Source organism: Neofelis nebulosa, chromosome 3 (genome assembly GCF_028018385.1).
Source record: "Neofelis nebulosa isolate mNeoNeb1 chromosome 3, mNeoNeb1.pri, whole genome shotgun sequence".
In the NCBI taxonomy this organism is placed as follows: domain Eukaryota; kingdom Metazoa; phylum Chordata; class Mammalia; order Carnivora; family Felidae; genus Neofelis; species Neofelis nebulosa.
Genome location: NC_080784.1, coordinates 181,980,629 through 182,001,300, shown reverse-complemented (window position 1 = coordinate 182,001,300; position 20,672 = coordinate 181,980,629). Strand labels below are relative to the sequence as shown.

At 36.9% G+C, this 20,672-nt stretch overlaps 1 protein-coding gene across 9 annotated transcripts in view; it reads left to right on the top strand.

The window, feature by feature from the left end:
- Window positions 1–20,672, top strand: part of PCDH7 (protocadherin 7) — a 424,505-nt gene that overhangs the window by 46,101 nt on the left and 357,732 nt on the right. For 6 of the 9 annotated variants that reach the window (XM_058722894.1, XM_058722892.1, XM_058722890.1 and 3 more), the window contains exon 2: window positions 18,864–18,923. The exons of the other annotated variants lie outside the window; for them this stretch is intronic. In XM_058722894.1, the coding sequence (XP_058578877.1) occupies window positions 18,864–18,923 (60 nt within the window). The remainder of the gene's footprint in view (window positions 1–18,863; window positions 18,924–20,672) is intronic. 9 annotated transcript variants of the gene reach the window in all.

Genomic DNA, 20,672 nt, shown 5'->3' with positions numbered 1-20,672 from the left:
CTCATCCTTTATTCTTACTAGTTTCATCAATTGAAACTGATCTTTATTTCCGCTTTGTTGGAGATGACTGTTTAATAACAGTACGGTGGCAATAGGATACTCAGAATCAGAAAGACTAGACAGAACAATTTTAAAGAACAGCAAGTTTTTATCTTATTTTTGGATAGATTATTCTTAGTAGCTATGGATATGTGACTGCCAGCACCATAAGTCTACCGCTATGCATCCATTGATGAGGTTTAAAGACCTGGCAATTCTGTTTTATTTGATTTCCGGATGTGTTGTTTAATTCCATGAATGAATATACATTTACTAAATTCACCGGCTGTTACAAGTTGTAGGCTTTACATCTTAATCTCCTATTTGCTTAATACTGGAAAGGCCAGACCTTTAAAAAAGTGAGTAAAATTTTGTCACCAAAAGAAGGTCAGGTGCAGAGCCTCAGCTGTGAAACATTTGGTTCTTTTTTCAGCTTCCCCAGGAAGCTCCGTTTGCAAAGGAGATAGGAAAAGACCTCAGTCAGTCTGAATCTGAGATTAACTCCCTGCAATTCAGTCACACTAAAGCAGGAAATTGGGCTCAATAAATATTGCAACTAAGTGAAAGATTCCGAGTGGGAAGTTTTCAAGTAAGAGAAAAGTGTTTTACAGACACTCTTTTGCTTTTTACGATGTCAATGAATTTATTTAACCAGATGCTGGTGGGTTATATATACCATCCTATCCATGACTTGATTTTCAATTTCTGTTATTCTGCTCTTTCTCATGTGTCTTCAGAAGCACCTAGAAACCTCTCTTAGAGGGACTTGTGTTTAACAACTCGACAAGTTTTGGACCAACAGGTGATGATATGTGCTGTGACCACAAATTGATATAAAGCATCACTTTAAACCAAATTTCTTCAATCAAATATTGGGGAGCAAATTTAGGAGGTGACGATAGTTTCAGGTAGCTTTAAAAAGGTAGATTTTTTTTTATGACCGAATGAATCTAATATTGGCAATGATTTTATTTCCACGCTCATATATTATTTAAAGTAATTGAATCTCGTGAGCGACATGGAATGGGGGGCAAGTAAATGTTTTCACGGCGATTATTGGCAGACATTTCCTTCCTGATAAATTTCCCCCGAAATTGAAGTAGAATTTGCATCCAGTTAAGTAACTGTGAGTCCAGTAGCGAGTTTTAATTTTTATGTAGTTTTGAGACCCCACGTGCAGGGTTGCGGGCTCCTGGGCACCGGGCCGCCACCCCCCACCCCCCCGCCCCGGCCCACAGCCTCCAGTGCGGAGCCACATCTGCCCGAGGACCCCCGCTGACTTGGCTGCAGCATTGCCCCTTAGGCCCCCGCTGCCAGATCAGGTGTGGAGACACTGCGGAGCTGTCACTCCGCATGGCTTCCTGCAAGTCAGCTAGCTCGTTCCCATCTGTGTTGATCTTCTTTCAAGGTTTTTTTTTTTTTTTTTTTTTTTTTTTTTTTTCACTGCCTGCCTGGCATGCGTGTATTTGCCTCATAAGCCTCCGTTTGGCTTTAAGACTTGCCTTCCCAGGTCTCGACTCACAATGAAATTTCTCCCTGGGTGTGTTTTCCCATTAGTTGTGCTTGCTGTTATTTCTTAATTCTTAATTTTGAGACGTTTCTGTTTTGAGACATACTCCATCATGCTCATTAGGGCCCTTTATCTGCTGTCTGTTCCATTTTGAGGATCTTAACGCATTGCCATCTACCATGTTGAGGGTTTTGTGTGCTTTAAAGTTTAATAACTATAAAATGAGATTACTTAAATATCTAATGACTTTTTTTTTTTTTCTTTGCTTTCTTCTTCCCTACTCCTCTTTAGCCAAGAGGTCACTTTTCACGCAGCATTTACTTATTTGGATGGCTTTGATTGTTAATATTCTGGTAAGCTATCCTGCAAAGTCAGGAATAGATTACATAGGGGATATTTTTAGTCCATAAAGGGCTTTTCTACAGCTGATGTTTTATCATTTGTGCTTTGTACCATTAATGGGCATTTTCAGCTATACTCTTGATTACGCAGGTAAAATTTAGTCCGAAAGGCCCAATCCTGCAGGCTTTGTTTCTGCAAAACACCCATTGAATTTATGAAGAGTGCTGCACAGATAGTGGTCGGTACTGGAGTAGGCTTGGGAGATATTCTGAGTTGAAAGATGAAAGGGCAGATGATACAAGGGCACGATGTTCTGATTAGAGGACCAGGAACGGCTTCCTCCTCTTGCGGATGAGTGTCTTTTCACGCTGTTTTCAAACGAGGAGTCTCTGTTCTAAAAGTAGATCCCACAGATACTGCTAATGCACGAAATTCCACCTGTCCTTGCTTGAAATAGCCCATTGGGTTTTCTTTTCTTTCAAGAAATAAATCATTCTTGTTTTCATGTATTTTGGCAGATTTCTTTCGTTATGGGATTATGATTTGAGACTGGTTTATGACTTCTGCTTCTTAACGATTAGAAATAGCACTGACCGTCTTAGCCTTGTTACCCATGTTTTGTTAGGGAAACTGGGATAAAGTAAAATCGGAGGGAAAATATGAAACTCAGGTGGGAATATAGGGCTAAGTGATCACATATATACCACTTTTCTTTCTTTATAGATGCATCCTCCACACGAATACTAATTGTCTGCATCATGTTAACTACCTTTCTAGCATAGAAGTTATAATTACAGTTATAATCTGTGCTTCAGATCATTGGAAATTAGAAGCCTGTCAAAATTAAATGCTTAAGAATGAAAATGGAAAATTGAAGACAATTTATTTAATAATTATGACAAGATTCCATCGGTTATTGCTGAAATGATACAATGAAGCCAATTTTGAGGGAAAAAAAACAAACAAACATAATTTATCATTCGTCTTTAAAAAACAATCCGTGTACACTTCAAGACTGATTGTTAAAGAAGCTATGCAAGATATAAGCTTATAAACTTACTTTATATCACCACTTTAAAATTTTTTTAATGTTTATTTATTTTTGAGACAGAGACATAGAGCACAAGCAAGGGAGGGACAAAGAGACAGGGAGACACAGAATTCAAAGCGGGCTCCAGGCTCTGAGCTGTCAGCACAGAGGCTGACACCGGGCTCGAACCCACAGACTGTGAAATCCTGACCTGAGTTGAAGTCAGACACCTAACCAACTGAGCCACCCAGGCACCCCTATATCACTATTTTTTTTTTTTTTTTGCCACTGAATCCCAAAAATGATCAGGTGGCTTAGATCTAAGCTGTGACAATTTAAACTGGGTGTAAACATTCTAAATATGGGTCTTCTCTGTTCTGGAAGGTCATGTCATAAATCTTCTTTCCACTGGAAGCTTATGTTTCATTGGCAAAATAAGTTACCCAAACGTCTTAAACAGGACACATGCGTTATTTGATCTGTTTATTCTCACCAGATAGAAATATTCCCCTACATTTCTTATATTAATCTGTAAATCTCATTTTGAACCAATTTATAATTTTGTCCTACATAAAACTGACCATATTGGAATAGTCTTACGTCTGAAAAAGGGTGATTGCGAAACCAGGATTAGAGTGAAACTCAAGAGTTTCTCTTCATTGTCAACGAAACAAAACAAGACCGTACACGTAAACCCTCACATTCTGGGACTCCATCCAGAAGCTTTTGGCAATTTGGCTGTACCCACCTTCAGAAAACCCATACTTCAATTCTAGAGTTTGGGTACCATGATGTACTCGGAGGATCTCAGCATTCACTAAATAATCAGGGAGGTTTAGAAATGGGTCAGTTCCATTTCCTGGTGCCTGAAATCTGTATTTTCTTCCTCAGGCTCTTTGCTATTCACAGGAGTGTGAAAAGTGGAAAGTTGTATATATAACTATGATTTTCATTTGATTTACCTTGCAAGAAGACACACGGCTTAAAAAATATTTTGTAGCTTCAGGACTTTAACTAATCTCATATTTTCTTTAATGGTTGCAGCCATTAGGAATCATAAATAAATCGGGAAGTACTCTTTGTTTTGGATTCTCTATGTCTTGTTAAGTCAAAATCATAGAGGTAACATAAAACAGAAAGGAATTATCTATGACCTGATAAAACTTTCACAGGTTCAGATTTTTTATAACTAAGTAACACATTTCAATGCTAAAACCAAAACAAATATATTTATTTAGTTAGCAACTCTTTGCCTGCAAAAGAAATTAGCTCAAGATGTATTATGTTAGCATGGAACTCAGTCTTCAGAGCTGGATTGGACATTAAACTTCACCAGCACCTGCTTTCTCTCACCGACCCTGCATCTCTTATATCTGTGCGTCTGCTTTTTCTTTCTGCTTTGGAGATGATCTTTTTACTTTTTCTGCTCTCCAAGGTCAATTATGGCAGATAACTCCATACTTCCTGAGTATACCTAACTACATTTCCATCTGCCTACAAGACTGGTACTTTTTCTGGGTACCAGTTTCAAATGCCAGAGAGAGAAAATCTAACTCCATCAGGGTTAAGATTTGAATCTTATTTTAATCAGCCATGATCCCAAGACATGGGTCATGAGGCAAAAGGAGTATGCTTAGGGTCGACCTCTGTCACATGATATTCTAGAAAAGAAGATAATATGGGCAGACGCTGTCAAATAATAACAGTGATAATAATAAATAAGCATTCACTGTGTTCCAGAACCTAAACCTAAGTGTTTTACCAACGTTATTTCATATAAATAGCTACTGGTAAAGCACTGGACACTTGAAGACTGTTTCTGTACACATTATATTGTTAATCCTAACAACCCCCCTATCAGCTAAATGTTATGATTTTGATTTCATATTGAAGAAACTGTTGTTGAAAGTTAAGTGCGTTATTAAGTGACGGAGCCAGAATTAACATTCATGTCTTCTGATTCTTGATTTAGAGCTTCTTACACTGAAAAACTGCCTCCCTTCTGCATGGTGTCAGTGATATAAAATTTTGTGAACCATGGTGGGTGATCAGACCAAGGATACCCACAGCCCTGTATTAGATACCTAATAGTATCAAGGAACTTACAAGTACAAGGAACCTTGCAATCATACTTTTTTTCTTATTTTTATTCTGTTTTTTTTTTTTCAATTCTTTCATGTTTACTTTTTATTAGTTTTGAGAAAGAGAGAGAGAGAGAGAGAGAGAGAGAGACAGAGCGTGAGCGGGGAAGGGACAGAGAGAGAGGGAGACACAGAATCGGAAGCAGGCTCCGGGCTCCGAGCTGTCAGCATAGAGCCCGATGTTGGGCTCGAGCTCACAAACCCTGAGATCATGACCTGAGCTGAAGTCAGACACTTACCCAACTGAGCCACCCAGGCACCCCTTTATTCGTTTTTTCTAATCCTTCTCTCCGTTTTCTCTCTTAGCAGATATGTCACGTATTAATGCATTTAGCTGCAAGTAATTGGTAAAACATTACCCATAGTTAAACGAGGGGCTTACTTTTTCCTTGTAATAAGATTCAGGACGTCATTAGGCAGCAAGTTTTAGTGAGCTTCCCTCCTGCTCCACTGTCCTCAGGTTTGGATATTCCTTCTCCTATTCCCAAATTGGATGCTGCCCCTCTAAGCCCCTCTGTCCCTGTTTCAGGCAGGGAGAAGGAAGAGGAACAAAAAGAAAAAGGAGAAACTTTCCGTGATCACCTTTCTTTTTTATCCTGAGAGGTTCCCTCCACAAAAACTTTTCGCTGTATCTTATTGGCCAGAATTTTGTCACACCCCTTCCCTTAGGAGAAAGCCAGATGGGGGCGTGTTTTTCTTTTTACTTTTGGTAGCAATAGCCTAGGAAGACAAGGGAGTGAGCTAACGTCTGCTGTCTGCCTTAGTGCGACTGGAAGGAGTAACTCAGGCCTTGGGACCACATGCCTGTAAGACCTCCGACAAAGGTTTACTTCACTTAGGCATTTCAGCATTTTCTTTGCTCAATTGAATAACTCCAGTTTCTTTTAACTCTCTTAATAAGATTGCTTTCCAGCTTTTCTCTGACCTGTAGAGCCTCTTTCATTGATTTCTTTTGAACTTGTATCTCTGCACATACCCAAGAGGGTATATACCTACATATTCCCAAGAGGACACCTGAGGACCACCGTGTTCTCTCCATATCCCTCCTTTACATTTTATAGATGTGACTAGAGAGGTCTGGAGAGGCAAAGTTCCATAGGAACTTAGTGAACCTGAACTGCACTCCATGTCTCCTGACTCTGAGGCCTGGCTTTCCTAAGCATGACTAAATAATAAATGTTTGTATTTAAATCAAAATTTGGGAGCAAAATAAAACCATATATATATATATTAATTAAATATTTATTTAATAAATTATTTAAATATATATTTAAATTACAATTATTTATTTATTTATTTATTCATTCACTCATTCATTATAGGAAAAAAACTTTTGAAGTCCACACTCTATACTTGCAATTCCACAGAGTACTAGAAAGTGACTAATAAAAGAGGAGGCATTCTTTATTCATTCAAATCAGCAGATGTTTACTGAGTCCCTGCTATGTGCTGGGCAATATAGAAGCCATGGCTTCAGCTGTGAACAAGAAAGAAGAACGTTTTGCCCTCAGTAGAGTTTAGGTACCAGATTATATTTAATGCATGCATTGATTTCCATACACTAATTCAATATATAGTAAGGGCGTACTCTTTGAAAACCCTAAATGGTCTGTTCTAGGGACATGATACATAGCTTATGGTAAGAAAGACAAGATTCCTGCTCTTCCTGAACAGTGAAGCCAAAAATTATCCTCTTTTGTAGGGAAACACAATAAAGAACTCAGATATCATCCTCTCGCTACGGTTTATTAATGCAATGAAGTAAAGGCACACACATACGCACAGATAATTAATTGACAGTATCTTAATCCGGGGATTGGAGCAGAGTCTAGGCTTGTTTGAATTTTTGATAGATACCTTTTGGCTGAATGTGAAATTTAGTTGGATTTAAAACTGGATCTAGATCTCAGTTTAAATGCATCGGACTGAATTCTAACAACTTTGACTCTCTCTACCTTTAGTCCTTTGTTTTATTGAATTTAACTTGAATGAAATCTTTTTTTTTATTTGTCTAAGTCTATTTCTGTCCAGTAAGGAAGTTGAAATTGATTATGCCTTGACTTTGTGGGCCATCAGAGAACCATGACATTCCAGGGTATTGATTTTGTGGTGTTAAAGGGTGTCAGATATAGTGTTAAGGTGACAAGAGAGAACTGGGTTTCAGATTGTAGACCATAAGCAGTCTTGGCTTTTGCTGAGACACGACTAGCTTCTTAAAGTAATGGAAGGAATTGTAACTCTTAGGTAATTTTTATTGCAGAAACTTGGAGAGATTTAAGCCAGAATTGTGTAATCATGCACACATGGGAAAAAAAATAAGTTTCACGTGTGATACATATATACGCTGCATATCTACATATACACAATTAGGAGGATGTGTATATGTGTGTATCCAGAAAGTCTGCTCTCTGTTGAGAATATTGAGGAATACTTCAAGTCAGTATGACTGAATCTTTTAAAAACATATTTCTTCTCACATTTTGGAAGCTGCTTAATCATTATTTGGCATTTTGTTTCCGCTATGCTTTTATTTAGTCAGGTACTGTGGGCTATGATGCTCATAATTCAGAAAAGCTAGAGGTCTATAAGTGTAACACTTGGTGATTTTTTGTTCCCCTCCGGGACAGAGAATGTTGACAAGTACATTATAATAGGTGCTACAGACATGGACTGAGGAAGAGTAACCATGGTCATCTTTCAATGTCTCATTTTCCTCTGGATTTTTTTTTCTTTTTCAATTTAATGACCTTTAGTGAGTGCATTGAAAATAACATTTTGATTATAAGATTATTGTGTGGAAAACTCTACTGAGTTAAGTCCAAGTGTATCTGTGGAAACTAATCAGAAGTGCACCAGATTCATTGACTTAAGCCAATCCATCACAGTCATTTTTTAATTTATTTCCACATGTTCTTCCAAGTTCCCATTCTTGAGGAAGACTTTGACCTGCAAAAAAAGAATGAAATGTATTTTATAATGCATGTTTGTTCTGTTTTCTAACAACATAAGTATTTTGCTTAAGCAGATTTGCTAGGAAGTGACAGCTTTGAAAAATTGGACATAGGAGCAGCTGGAAACATTTCGGTTCCAGGCAATCTAAATAGTGCAGAGGGGAAAATGAAATATCACCGTGGTTTAAAGATGACAGTTTTGTCAAAGATTCCCTTTCACTCTTTGGCTTAAAACAAATGGAGTAAATCAAGTGTATCTGTTCGAAACATACATGTGCACTCGCGGAGGAAGCCCTTCCTAGGAGTTATTTCTTTAGAGAGAACCAATGAGAGAAGTATCTTCAAAAAATGTATCATGAGTTGGGAAGACTCATTTTCTTGGCCTAATGATGAGTTTGGCATGTTTTGCAATCAATGAGATTTCACAAGGACTGCCTTTAAGAAGAGAGGAAAATTTACAGGCTTAACACCATCTGAGTATAGCGTTACTTACACTATTGGAGGTTCTTCAGAAATGTAATGATATAATTATTATTTTGGGGTGTGTGTGTGTGTGTGTGTGTGTGCATGCGTGTGTGTGTAATAGAGAGCAAGCAAGTAAAACAGAGGAAGCGTTTCAATAAACCTAAGATTAGATGCTTAACTTTTTATGGATATATAAAAAATGTGATAATATTCTCTACCTAAAAAATGGTGGGCATATTTGAAAAGGTATAGCAAGTTTGACAAGGCCTATTTTTGAGAACAGTGTTATCACTGGGGCGCCTGGGTGGCTCAGTCCCTTTAAGTGTCTGGCTCTTGGTTTTGGGTCAAGTCATGATCTCGCAGTTCGTGAGTTCAAGCCCTGCATCAGGCTCTGAGCTGACAATTCAGAGTATGCTCAGGATTCTCCCTCTCTCTCTCTCTCTCTCTCTCTGCCCCTCCTCTCCCCTTCCAAGATAAATAAACTTAAAAAAAAGTGATTCAGATAGTTAAGCTCAAATTTTCCAGAAGTCTACACTATATAGATTATGTTTCTTTTAGGACAGTCTTAAATGAATAGCGATCACATTTTAAATTCTTATTTAACCAAAGAAGCACTGTTCCTTTTCTCATATGTCCTATGCACAGTCTGTAATATGCTTTGGGGTTTATATAATAAGAAAATCGCTGGTAATTTCTGTCTTTCACATTCCACAACTACTCAGTGAACTGATTGAATGTTCACAGGTTGTTCTGTTTTTGTTCTGCTGTATAAATGAATGTATATTTCAGTTATAATTTGTTTCAACTCACTTTTGGCAAAAGGGGTTATGTTAGGACTGTTATGTCCTGAAACCACTTTCACTTAATATGACATATTCATTAATTCCTGTTCATTGTGTGCTTAATTTGTCCCTTATCAAGGAGATAACTGGTAGTGTACTTTGTCTGGATTATTTCACCTAAATCTGTCCCATAAAAAAGATTGATTCATTATGCTTTACACTAAAAAAAGAAAAAAAAATCTTACAACATGATCTATTTATACATTTTACTTCATTTTAGGGCCTATCAGTTTTTCATGTTAATGGGATTGTCATTTTTATATATGGTAGGATTCTTGGTAAGGTTTGGCTCTGAGCCAGAATATTACCTATCCTCTTAACTCTTTGGAAACGTTGACTTATTTTCATTGCATTAGTGCAGGCTTCATTTTATTTCATGTCCAAGATGACAAAGGTCACTTCATTAGGCACTCCGTTTGCCTTTCTTCCCTGTAGTTTTCTGGTATCTTACACTAAGTATCATAAAAAAAATGTTCTGCTTCCATTAACAAAAAGTGAGCAGAGAACAAAAAGCCAATTATTTGCAGCACATAAAATCCTTATGATAATTTGGTAGACTTTAATTAAACTAATACATCACACTGCACTTATAAGACAAAGGAGCAAAAGAGAAGCAAATAATCTTTTTTTTTTTATTCTGTTAAGAAACACCATATTGGTTTTTGATTAAGTGCTTTAAGACTTGTGACCTATTTTAAAGAGTAAGATTTACTGTCCTTTTCATACAAGGCATATTAGAAAAGTTCTATATGATATGAATTGGGACCACCCTCCCCTCCAAAAAAAAAAATTCTGAAAGGTAGCTATAAAACCAGCTTGGCTCGATTTTTATTAATTTCGGAGGATTTTCCAAATTCTTCAAAATAAAGAGAGATTCTGCAAATTTAGCGCACGGAGACATGTTTATATTACAAAGAATTTTGTTTTGGTATTGAAAATATTTTGTCGTATGTTTTGCATTGCCGTCCATTCTTTCTTTGATGAACCCACTGTCGTTACGAATGTGAAGTGTACCGTAAATTAAAAGGTTGTCTTTTGTAGTTGATGGATCTTCTCTGCATTTCACAACTGGCGTGTGTAGTGGAATTAGAGCTACTGTGTCTTCGTTAAATAATCTCATCCCAAAATCTTTGACTTTTTTTTTGAGTTGTAATTTCCATAATTTAAATAGAAATAAACCACTGAATTGGGAGTGGGGGCATTTAGTTTAATCCTAGGCCTGCAGTGTGATACTGAATATGTGTTGTCACCACCCTCAGGGCATCCGTATGATCACTGGCAAAATGCAGTTTGGTAGGAGGTGATTCTAGGTGACTTCCTTATCTCTGCAATTACATCTCGTCAATAATTATTAATGCAGTGTCTTTCTGTGTACTCAAAGTCAGTGTTTGATCATGATCATGGCAATCCTTACATTGGTGCCACAGTAGTTACAAAAGTATTTATGAAAACATTTCTAGAAATTCCTCACTCTCGGAAAGCATACATTTTTGAAGCTGGTCAACCAGAAGTAACATTGAAAGATAATTATATGCAACTTAGAAATTCTTCTGTTATTTTTTTTTTTTAATTTTTTTTTCAACGTTTTTTATTTATTTTTGGGACAGAGAGAGACAGAGCATGAACAGGGGAGGTGCAGAGAGAGGGAGACACAGAATCGGAAACAGGCTCCAGGCTCGGAGCCATCAGCCCAGAGCCTGACGCGGGGCTCGAACTCACAGACCGCGAGATCGTGACCTGGCTGAAGTCGGACGCTTAACCGACTGCGCCACCCAGGCGCCCCGAAATTCTTCTGTTATTAACGAAAGGACCACACAATCACTGTACCAATTCTTAACACTTCCAACATCGCTTTCATAAGCAGGAAACTGGATGGCTGGACTTTGTAAGTTTGTCCTATCTCACGTTTACTTGTTTCAAGGCTCAATTAACTCCCTGGACATTTTGCTTCATTCCCTTGTTAGTGGATCAAACTCTTAGTGAGTTTATACATCACCTGGAAACATTTTGACTCCTTTCTACCCCTTTCTATGGGTGTTTAAAGATCTCCCAAGTAGCTCTCAATTTTTCAGGCACACGATTGCAATTTCAGTGGCATTAAACAACAGCCAAGCTTGCTATTATTCACTTCATCTTCTCTTTAACATCTAGTCCCTGTCCGGGCAGCTTCGTGCTTTGGCACATGAATAGTAGCCACTACCGCTTTTGTTTCCCAAGGTGGCCAATATTGCCGTCTGAAGACAATAATGAGGATGGTTAAGTTTGCATCAGTTTATATTTTTATTGAGCTTTAAGAATGGAAATGCATTAGTGCTCAGCTTTGGCCAGGTGTAGCTGGAACTGTAGAGCTGGGGTCCATTTTAGTGCTTTTGCTTGTAAATTGAGTTCTGTCACTCCCTGATTTAGAAAAAAAAAAAAATGTTTCTTTAAAATATTTATCTGGGGGGCGCCTGGGTGGCGCAGTCGGTTAAGCGTCCGACTTCAGCCAGGTCACGATCTCGGGGTCCGTGAGTTCGAGCCCCGCGTCAGGCTCTGGGCTGATGGCTCGGAGCCTGGAGCCTGTTTCCGATTCTGTGTCTCCCTCTCTCTGACCCTCCCCCGTTCATGCTCTGTCTCTCTCTGTCCCAAAAATAAATAAAAAAAAAAAAAAAAAAAAAAAATAAAATATTTATCTGGAAGAAAAAATAAAATTATGAATTAAGGCACGTGCGATTTAACATTTAAGAATACGCTGTTCTAGAACAAGAATCCACAAATACTTAATGAGTTTTAACAAACAGTTGTTTTCATTTCATACTCTCGCTTTTGACAGGTAACTTAATTTGTGTATTTCTTTTTTTTTTTTTCTTTTCAATGAACTAAGGGATTTTATTTCCTTTTTTACATTTGATCCTATGAATGAACCTTTCATCTAAAGTTTGGAATACATAAATTATATTTATTTTAATGCAGTTAATTTGCATTTACAGTCAGAGGTTTAGTTATTGAGTTAAAAATTACCTGAATTGTCATTTTCTTTAGTGGGTAAAGTCAAGCATAGTCTTCATTCTTTTATCAGATGGTATAACTATTTCTAAAATGCTAGCATGAGGCTTTTATAAAGAAGACATCTTTGCAGGCAATATACATTGGCTTTTCCTCCCTGAGACCTTTTGCCACTCACAATTCACCCTAATTTCTATTTATTTATTTATTCATTTAAAATTTATTTTATTTTGAGAGAGTGAGAGCAAGTGCAAGTGGGGGAGGGGCAGAGAGAGAGAATTCCAAGCAGGCTCAGCACTGCCAGCACGGAGCCCAGTTTGGGGCTCAAACCCACAAACTGTGAGATTACGACCTGAGCTGAAATCAAGAGTTGGACGTTTAATTGACTGAATCACCCAGGCACCCCTGTTTATATATTTTTTAATTACGTTTTTTTCTTTTTTGATTACTGAAGTAGTACACCATTGTTATAACAATTTAAGTATAGAAATGGGTGTCTTAGAGTGTAGAAGTCTGCTATAAACTCCACCCCCAAAAGACAATCAGTGTTTTAAAAAATAAGTATATTGCTATATTGGTTTTAGACAATGTTAATACAATCGACCCGTGAACAACATGGGTTTAAACCGTGTGGATTCACTTACAGGCGAGTTTTGCAGGACAGCAGGATAAATGTATTTTCTCTTCCTTACAATTTTCTTTTGTCTGTGTATTTCTAATTTAGGATGGGCCAGAGGGTTTTGCTATTGTTTTTGTAATTATTCCATTGGTTCTTTCTACATGAAGACTTGCTCTAAGGAGAGAAAGTACAGAAAGTACGTCATGATTGAGTTGAGTGGAATTATAGAAATGTCTGGTTTAGGTACGGGAATCAGCTCACTGTCTCCCGACCTCACCTTGTATCTGCCTCATGGTTTTGCCTCTTCTTGTGCAGTTTCCCCTCATTTCCATAGATCTTAAGCTTACCTTTCCTCTAAGACTCAACTTAGATCCCATTAGTCAGCAAGCACACAGCCTACTACCCTCACCATAGTCTCTTCTCACTCTTAGGAGCTCTCATAATTTCACCTACTTGGTTCTTCTCCTTTCCTCCCCACTGTTAGTAGTCTTTTATATGTGTGTGTTTGTATATCTCTTCAAAAGATAAATAAAAACTTCCCCAGAACCAAGACTGGTTGATGTTGCTTTGTATTTCTCTCCATGTCTTCTGCAATGCTTCTTACATGATGGGGCTCTATCACCTTTGTCATTCTTCCTAACTCTGAGATTCCATGATTGTAACAGTCAGTCTGTCAATAAATATTGATTGCTTGGCTGTCCAACCTAAGGCATTCTTTTGTTAGGGCCTAAATCATTCTTTTTTTTTTTTTTTTTTTTTTGAAGTCAGGGCACAGTACTTATGATGAGGAATTGGTATGATATTATCTATTTCCTTTCCTTCCATGGCCAGTTCAGTGGTTGACTTACAATCTAAAAGGCTTCTTTTCTTAAGCACCTAGTTCAAACAGTGCTAGCAAATGGTCTGTGTGTGTGTGTGAGTGTGCACTTTCACGTGTAAATGAGGCCTCCCTGTCTTTGATTGGATAGAATTTGCCTTATTTGTCTTTTTCTGTCGTTGGCAACGTAGACAACTTTTGTGTATGTTGAACTTTGTTATGTGTTCATAAATTTAAACAATTATGATAGAATCCTGAGTATGATAAATACATACTTTAGGAAACTTGCCTAAGTTTGTTTATTATGCCTTAAAACATGGCAAAAATGGAGACATTTGCAGTTATAACTTCTCTGTTTATTTTTAAAAGATTCAAAGTCAGATAAAAAATAATCATGAAAAAAGATAATGCAGGGAAAAACATTTGGCTAGAAGCCAAAAGTCTTGTTTTGGGACCCTGATTCTTTTTTGTGTGATGTTCTGTAAGATTAAGCTCTCTGAGCTTCAGCTCTTTCATATGTAAAATCAACAAAATTGTAGTTTCCACTTCACAGGGGATTTGCGAGGTAAAATCATTAAAGTGTTATTTTGTAATAAACATCTATACAGGTGTGGCAGTAACTAATAATTATTGTAATTTATGGTTTGGGATGCATCACTTAAAAAAAGGAAGTAGGGTGGCTCAGTTCGTGGAGCATCTGACTCTTGATTTTGGCTCAGGTCGTGATCTCACAGTTTGTGAGTTCGAGCCCCATGACGGGCTCTGTGCTGACAGTGCAGAATCTGCTTGGGATTCTCTCTCTCTTCTCTCTCTCTCTCTCTCTCTCTCTCTGTCCCTCCCCTGCTTGCAGGCTCTTTCTGTCTCTTTCTCTTAAAAATAAATAAGCATTTTTAAAAAGTAAATAAAAAAATAAAAATAAAAAAGAAGTAAAAGATGAAAATACCACCCAGAATTGCCCTCCTTATAGTCTTGCATTCACCAAACCCCATGTTTGCCTGATGTCTCATTTTACACTTCAGATGATTTTCCAATATTTTTAAAAAAGTAACAGATAAACTTTCAGTATTGATAGGTGACTCTGCCCTGGTTTAGCTTCTGTATTATACGTGTACGCTCTAAAATATGAACATCAATTTCCTGTTCCTGGATTGTAGAAATTGCCATCAATTTAATTTTCTATGCTATGGAAAAATATGTGCTTTTCATATGACACCTTTTCCTTTTCTCTAGATTGGAGTGTCAGTGAAGGACAAAATAATGAATATTCATAGATCTTTTACATATTGCCAATTATATGAAAACACATTCAACAGATACTTGTACCTAATCTACACCAATTACATAGGTGCATGATTTAGGTTTGAAGCATACCTAATAAAAATAAGTAGAAAAATAGACACATATTCCTTTCAAAATAAATATTTCTTTTTTAAAAAAATTTAGTTTTATTTATTTCAAGAGAGAGAGATAGAGTGGGGGTGGAGTGCAGAGAGAGGGAGAGAGAGAATCTCAAGCAGGCTCCACACTGTCAGCACAGAGCCTGATGTGGGACTCGATCCCAGGAACCATGAGATCATGACCTGAGCTGAAACCAAGAGTCGGACGCTTAACTGACTGAGCCACCCAGGTGCCCCCCAGATATACATTTCTTTATTTATGGTTTTAAGGTGTTTGTTGTTGTTTTTAGACTTAATAAGGACATTTCTTTAAAAAAAATTCTTTAACATTTATTTTTGAGAGAGAAAGAAAGACAGAGTATGAGCGGGGAAAGGGCAGAAAGAGAGAGGGAGACACAGAATCCGAAGCAGGGTCCAGGCTCTGAGGTGTCAGCACAGAGGCTGACACGGGGCTCAAACTCGAGGACCAGGAGATCATGACCTGAGCTGAAGTTGGATGCTTAACTGACTGAGTCACCCAGGTGCCCCAACCAGTATAAGGACATTTCTGTTCCTATGTGTGAATGTTCAGCATATTCTTGTACCTGAATCTGAATCCTATTCTTACTGTCTTCATCATTCACTTTCTTTCTCTTAGCACGACTCACCAGCTATTGGGAAGTCTGGAAAAGAAGAACTTAGGTTTTATAAGTTAACTTTTTATGGATAAATTTCATTAATTAAATTCCCAGCCTATTTCAGTCTCTTTGGTCAGGAAATGGAAACTGAGTGAGATATAGAGATGGTCTTGTAGAACGTGTTCCAGAATGACTTGGTTTCATCTCGTTCTGTGTGTGTGTGTGTGTGTGTGTGTGAGAGAGAGAGAGAGAGAGACAGACAGACAGACAGAGAGGCAGAGAGAGAGACAGAGAGAAAGATACAGAGAGCCAGAGAGAGACATATTGACTGAGATTTAGAACAAATTGAGGAGCAAGGCTGAGAGGCAGAGACAAAGGCTTGTCTATACAACTTCAACTGAATTGGACCTGACTGAAAGATTGGTTTGGTTGGATTTACCAGAGCCTATCTCCTCAGTGGCAGTGATCTGAAAATTGCTTCCAGGGCCATTTTAATTAGCTGATTCAAATCAAAGCAAACACTTCCTGGTGACCTCCATTTTTACCCTGGCCCTCACCAATGACAGTTTTCAAAACGGTGATTCCTAAGTAGTTCTCCATGAACTCAATAAGCTATCTGAGGTATGCACTTTTGCTTTTAAACATTAATCTTTAATGCTAAGGGAAGAATCCATTTTTCTTGGCTTCAGTGACAGGTGAATGTTAGCGCACAGATGCATTTGTGCAGGGGCTCAAAACTTAAAACACAAAAACACGAAACCTGCTCATCCATAGTTAATTTATGAAATGAAATTTAGGAATGGAGTGTCATTCTTCAATATCATTTTAATATGGAGATTTCATTGGGCTCCATGGCAGTGTGGTGAATTTATTACTTCGATGCATTTTATTTCTTGGGTGTGCTTTTAAGTTAAAAGTATGTCAGGTCTTGTAAATAGAAAATGAAACATTTGACACCTCTGATTTCCTATATTTGTTGTGATTATTTTAATTGTTTACTCATTTATTAAAAACCTTGTGGGCAATTTTGCATAGTGTATTTCCTTAGAGAAAAGAATGACTATTATATGGGATAGATTAAAAAAAGATGGTAGTGAGATTTTAGAAATTTTAGACACATAATTTAAGACAGAATTACAGAGGGGAGAAAAGGGGGAGAAATAATATGCTATTAAAATAAAAAAGCATTTACTGCAATTCAAGAAAGATCTGTGCCATAATCTATCATACGACAAATTAATCGAAAGTCAAAGATAGCCATATGGCTTCAAAATATCTGGATTAGGCAATAGTAATACTGTGCTATGACAAATAATATGATTTCCTTCATTGGTTATTCTCAAACATGCGTTCATTCATTAAATCAATTTTCACTGAAGGCCGACCAGGTGCCAACACGGAGACTGCAGCAATAAACAGAATGGACATGACATTTGCCTTCAGGGAGCTCATTGTAGCCTCGTACGGGATGTAAGGCTTAAATGACTAACTTCACAAGAGTAGTTAAATATTTGATAATGTCTATGGCAACGTATCACATACAGTAAGAGCCCATAACAGGAAGGTCTAATGTCTTGGCATGCATTACAGCTATATTGTTGCAGTTGATTTGGGAATAGAAAAACAATATCTGAAACTTGCAAATGTTGAGCTTTCACTTGTGTCCAGGCAGTTTTGAAATGAAATGTGCAGTCATATAGTTTGTGTAAAATAAGACAAACTATGTTCATCTTAAACGTATAATTTAAATTAGGAAGATGCACTTATCACTGATGCCTTCATAGATGCAAGCTGCTTGTGTAATTGGACAGAATTTCCCAAGTTATGGTAATGGTTAGAGCTGCTTCAGAAAGAAAAAAAAATATTCTTTTTATTTCTAGGAAAAGATAACAAGTGATTCAAAAATTAAGACATTTTAAAGCTGCTTAAATTTATACAGCTAATATTGATAATCTGTGATTAGAGCAATGCTTAAACATTTTCTGTCCTTGAATATGAATAATTAATTTCAACATTAGACATTACTTGTTTTTTTTTTTTTACACCAATTACTTTCAAAAATGAATTGGTCAATTATTCAGTGGTATAAATCATTTACTTCTTTTCTAACTTCGATTCTCGTGTGCTGATGCATCGTTACTTTGGAAATTGAGTGGGATATTTGTTTCTCTTTTCTGATTCTAATTCTTAAAGATAAATACTTCTGGTAGTGAACTGTAGCATTCTATTCTATGGAGGTGATTTATTATTTTTTTTGGCAATGTTCAAACTTACTAAATGTTTTACTAACATCAATTGTGCTATCAAACTAGAAGACGATACTCTGTGTACCTTCTGGCACTGAGAGCAGAAATCAGCCACTTGGTCAGTAGCAAGTTCAGAGAAAAAATTAACACTATTTAAAACTGACATTAGCAAAATATTTTGAAGGGATATTACCATCACTTTATTTGTGCAAAGTAGATACAAAGTTGGAAAACGTTGCCCTTTTAGGGTCATGACTTTGAAGGGGAGAGTTATCCATCCCTGACCTGAGAACAGCAGGCCATTTGTTGATAGCATGTAAATTGCTCAGATTTCTGTAAAGAGACAGCTATCTAAGGATTGTTTTTAAAGACAAGAGAGCTACTTTGAATGGTGTGAACACTCAGATCAAGAGCACATCTCTGAGATCTTAGGGACTTGTAAATTGTAAAAATTGTGACAACAAAATTACCATTTCATTCTTTGTATTTGTAGTATAAACAAAGCCAGCATTCCACCCCCCTTCCCCCTCCACCCCTCTTCTGGTGACATTTCATAGCCTTGAAAAGCTTGAAGCCTGAAACACAATTAATTCAATGTTTCTTTTACCATGCAAATATCTCTTGTCAGAGATAGCATCCTTGAGCTTAACCAGCAGTATTGATTTAGATGCCCCAGGGTTGTTAATTGTAGGGAACTGTTATATCTCTCTGACTTCTGAAAGAGGTTATGGCCACTGCAAATACATCTTAAGGAAGAAGAGAATACTATCAGCCAAGATGTGCACCCAAGCTTTGGAACTAGGCTGGCAAAACCCTACTCACATTGCTGTAAAGCAGACATATATTTTTGTATTTTTTGTAGGTGGATACAGTGCAGACCACGAACCCCCCTGGCCACATTGAGGAATCGTGTAAAATGAATGTATGTGCTCGTAAGTGAAATACATGTAATGTTCCAACTCAGTGTGTTGGATCTTAATAGACCTGAATTGTCTTGTGCAAAAAGAAATCGATTCCCAAGGGGCAGGACCGCTATCTGATAAAAATGAAACTCTGATTGTGAAGAAAACGCAAAACGGACTTAAAATAAAATCTCTGCAAAAAGGAATCAAACTATACTTAGCAAACAAACTGAAAAAAAAATCAAGCTCTCAATATGGAATAAAGGAGGGATGTGAGAGAGGTTTTGCACTCTTATCAATTACTGTGGAGAAACAGAATCAAATATCGTCATACTCAGGAGTGTGAAAAGAAGAACAGGAAATCCTTTTTCTTTTGGTTTGCACTTGAATGGACTGAAGCAAAGAGTGGAGACACATCCTGTTCCTGTTTATAGTTAATAATGTGGAGATTAGTATAGATGTGATTTCATTTGCCTTGCTTGAACTAATTGGATGCATTATGTAGAAATCACCTGAGCCTGTGCTAGATCAACAAAGAAAATGGAAATGTATACCTCAGGACTGAATTCTGGGAAAATTAGACTGTTCAGTGCTATTTAATAAGGCGTTAAGAAGAAATACTACTGCCAGTCAGGTAAAGTGAGAAAAGGAGTGGACAGGAAAGAAAATAAAATTTAGGTCATTCTGATACTTGATGAAATATAATTCATTATGGCGTAAAAGCAGAGGATAGTTTGGAATGTATCTCACAGACATTTCACACAATTTCTGATTGAATTTAGGGTAAACCACGTAAATGTTCAAGGAATGTATGGCCATTATATCAATAGCAAACTGGCCTTTAAAATTTGTGTTCTTATGCATTCGTGTATGCAGAGGAGGGCTTTTTTATTTTGTTAAGAATGAATTGCATGCAGGAAGAACCTCTTTGCATTATAGTTATTTGCTCAGTTGAAGATACTGTATAAAGTCTCGTTTTTGTATGAGTATGGGTGTATTTGGATGCATTTGTGTGTATGCGTATATAAATGGAGGCAGGTAAAATTCAATGGTTAACGTTTGCACTTTAGTTTGTTATCTAGAATGTAAAGAGGTAGCGGAAACTGTCTTAAGCCATTTCATACGTGTTGTCATTACTAAAGATAATTATTCACAAATGAAGCAATTCGAATATAGACTGACTGCAAAGGCTCTGCAATTAAGTATAATATTTATTGCCATTGAGCCATTTAAATTAAGATAGTACCAATGTCTCAAAATAATGAGAGTAGGCTCCTGTGAAATCAGTTTGAGGACAGTTGGAAAGTCCTATTATACTCCTTCAGGTTACTTTTACTCAGTGACAGAGAACGTGAATCATGGCTGTTTTTATAGAAGAGACTCGGGAAATATTTCCGTTTTAACTATAACTTCTTAATATGCCTATAAGTTATCGGTTTTTTTTCCATTTTCTTCGGTCTAAATTAATTACAAATAATCATATATTAACATAGATAAGATAGTAAATATTTAAAACAGATAGACATATTTTTTGTAGTCACCGTGTGCCATAATAATTTTGAAACTCTTGTTCTCTGGTATTTGTATTCATGTCTCTTTATCTTGCTGATTAACTTTATAGTAGAAATTTTTACCTCTTCTTTCTATGTGACAATCAACTGAAGTTGGTATCCTATCTATACTATTACAGGGATTTTTGTCTTTATTTATGCTATTATAATAAATTATAAGTCTACAAACTCTATAATTGTATTGTATCGAATATTTTT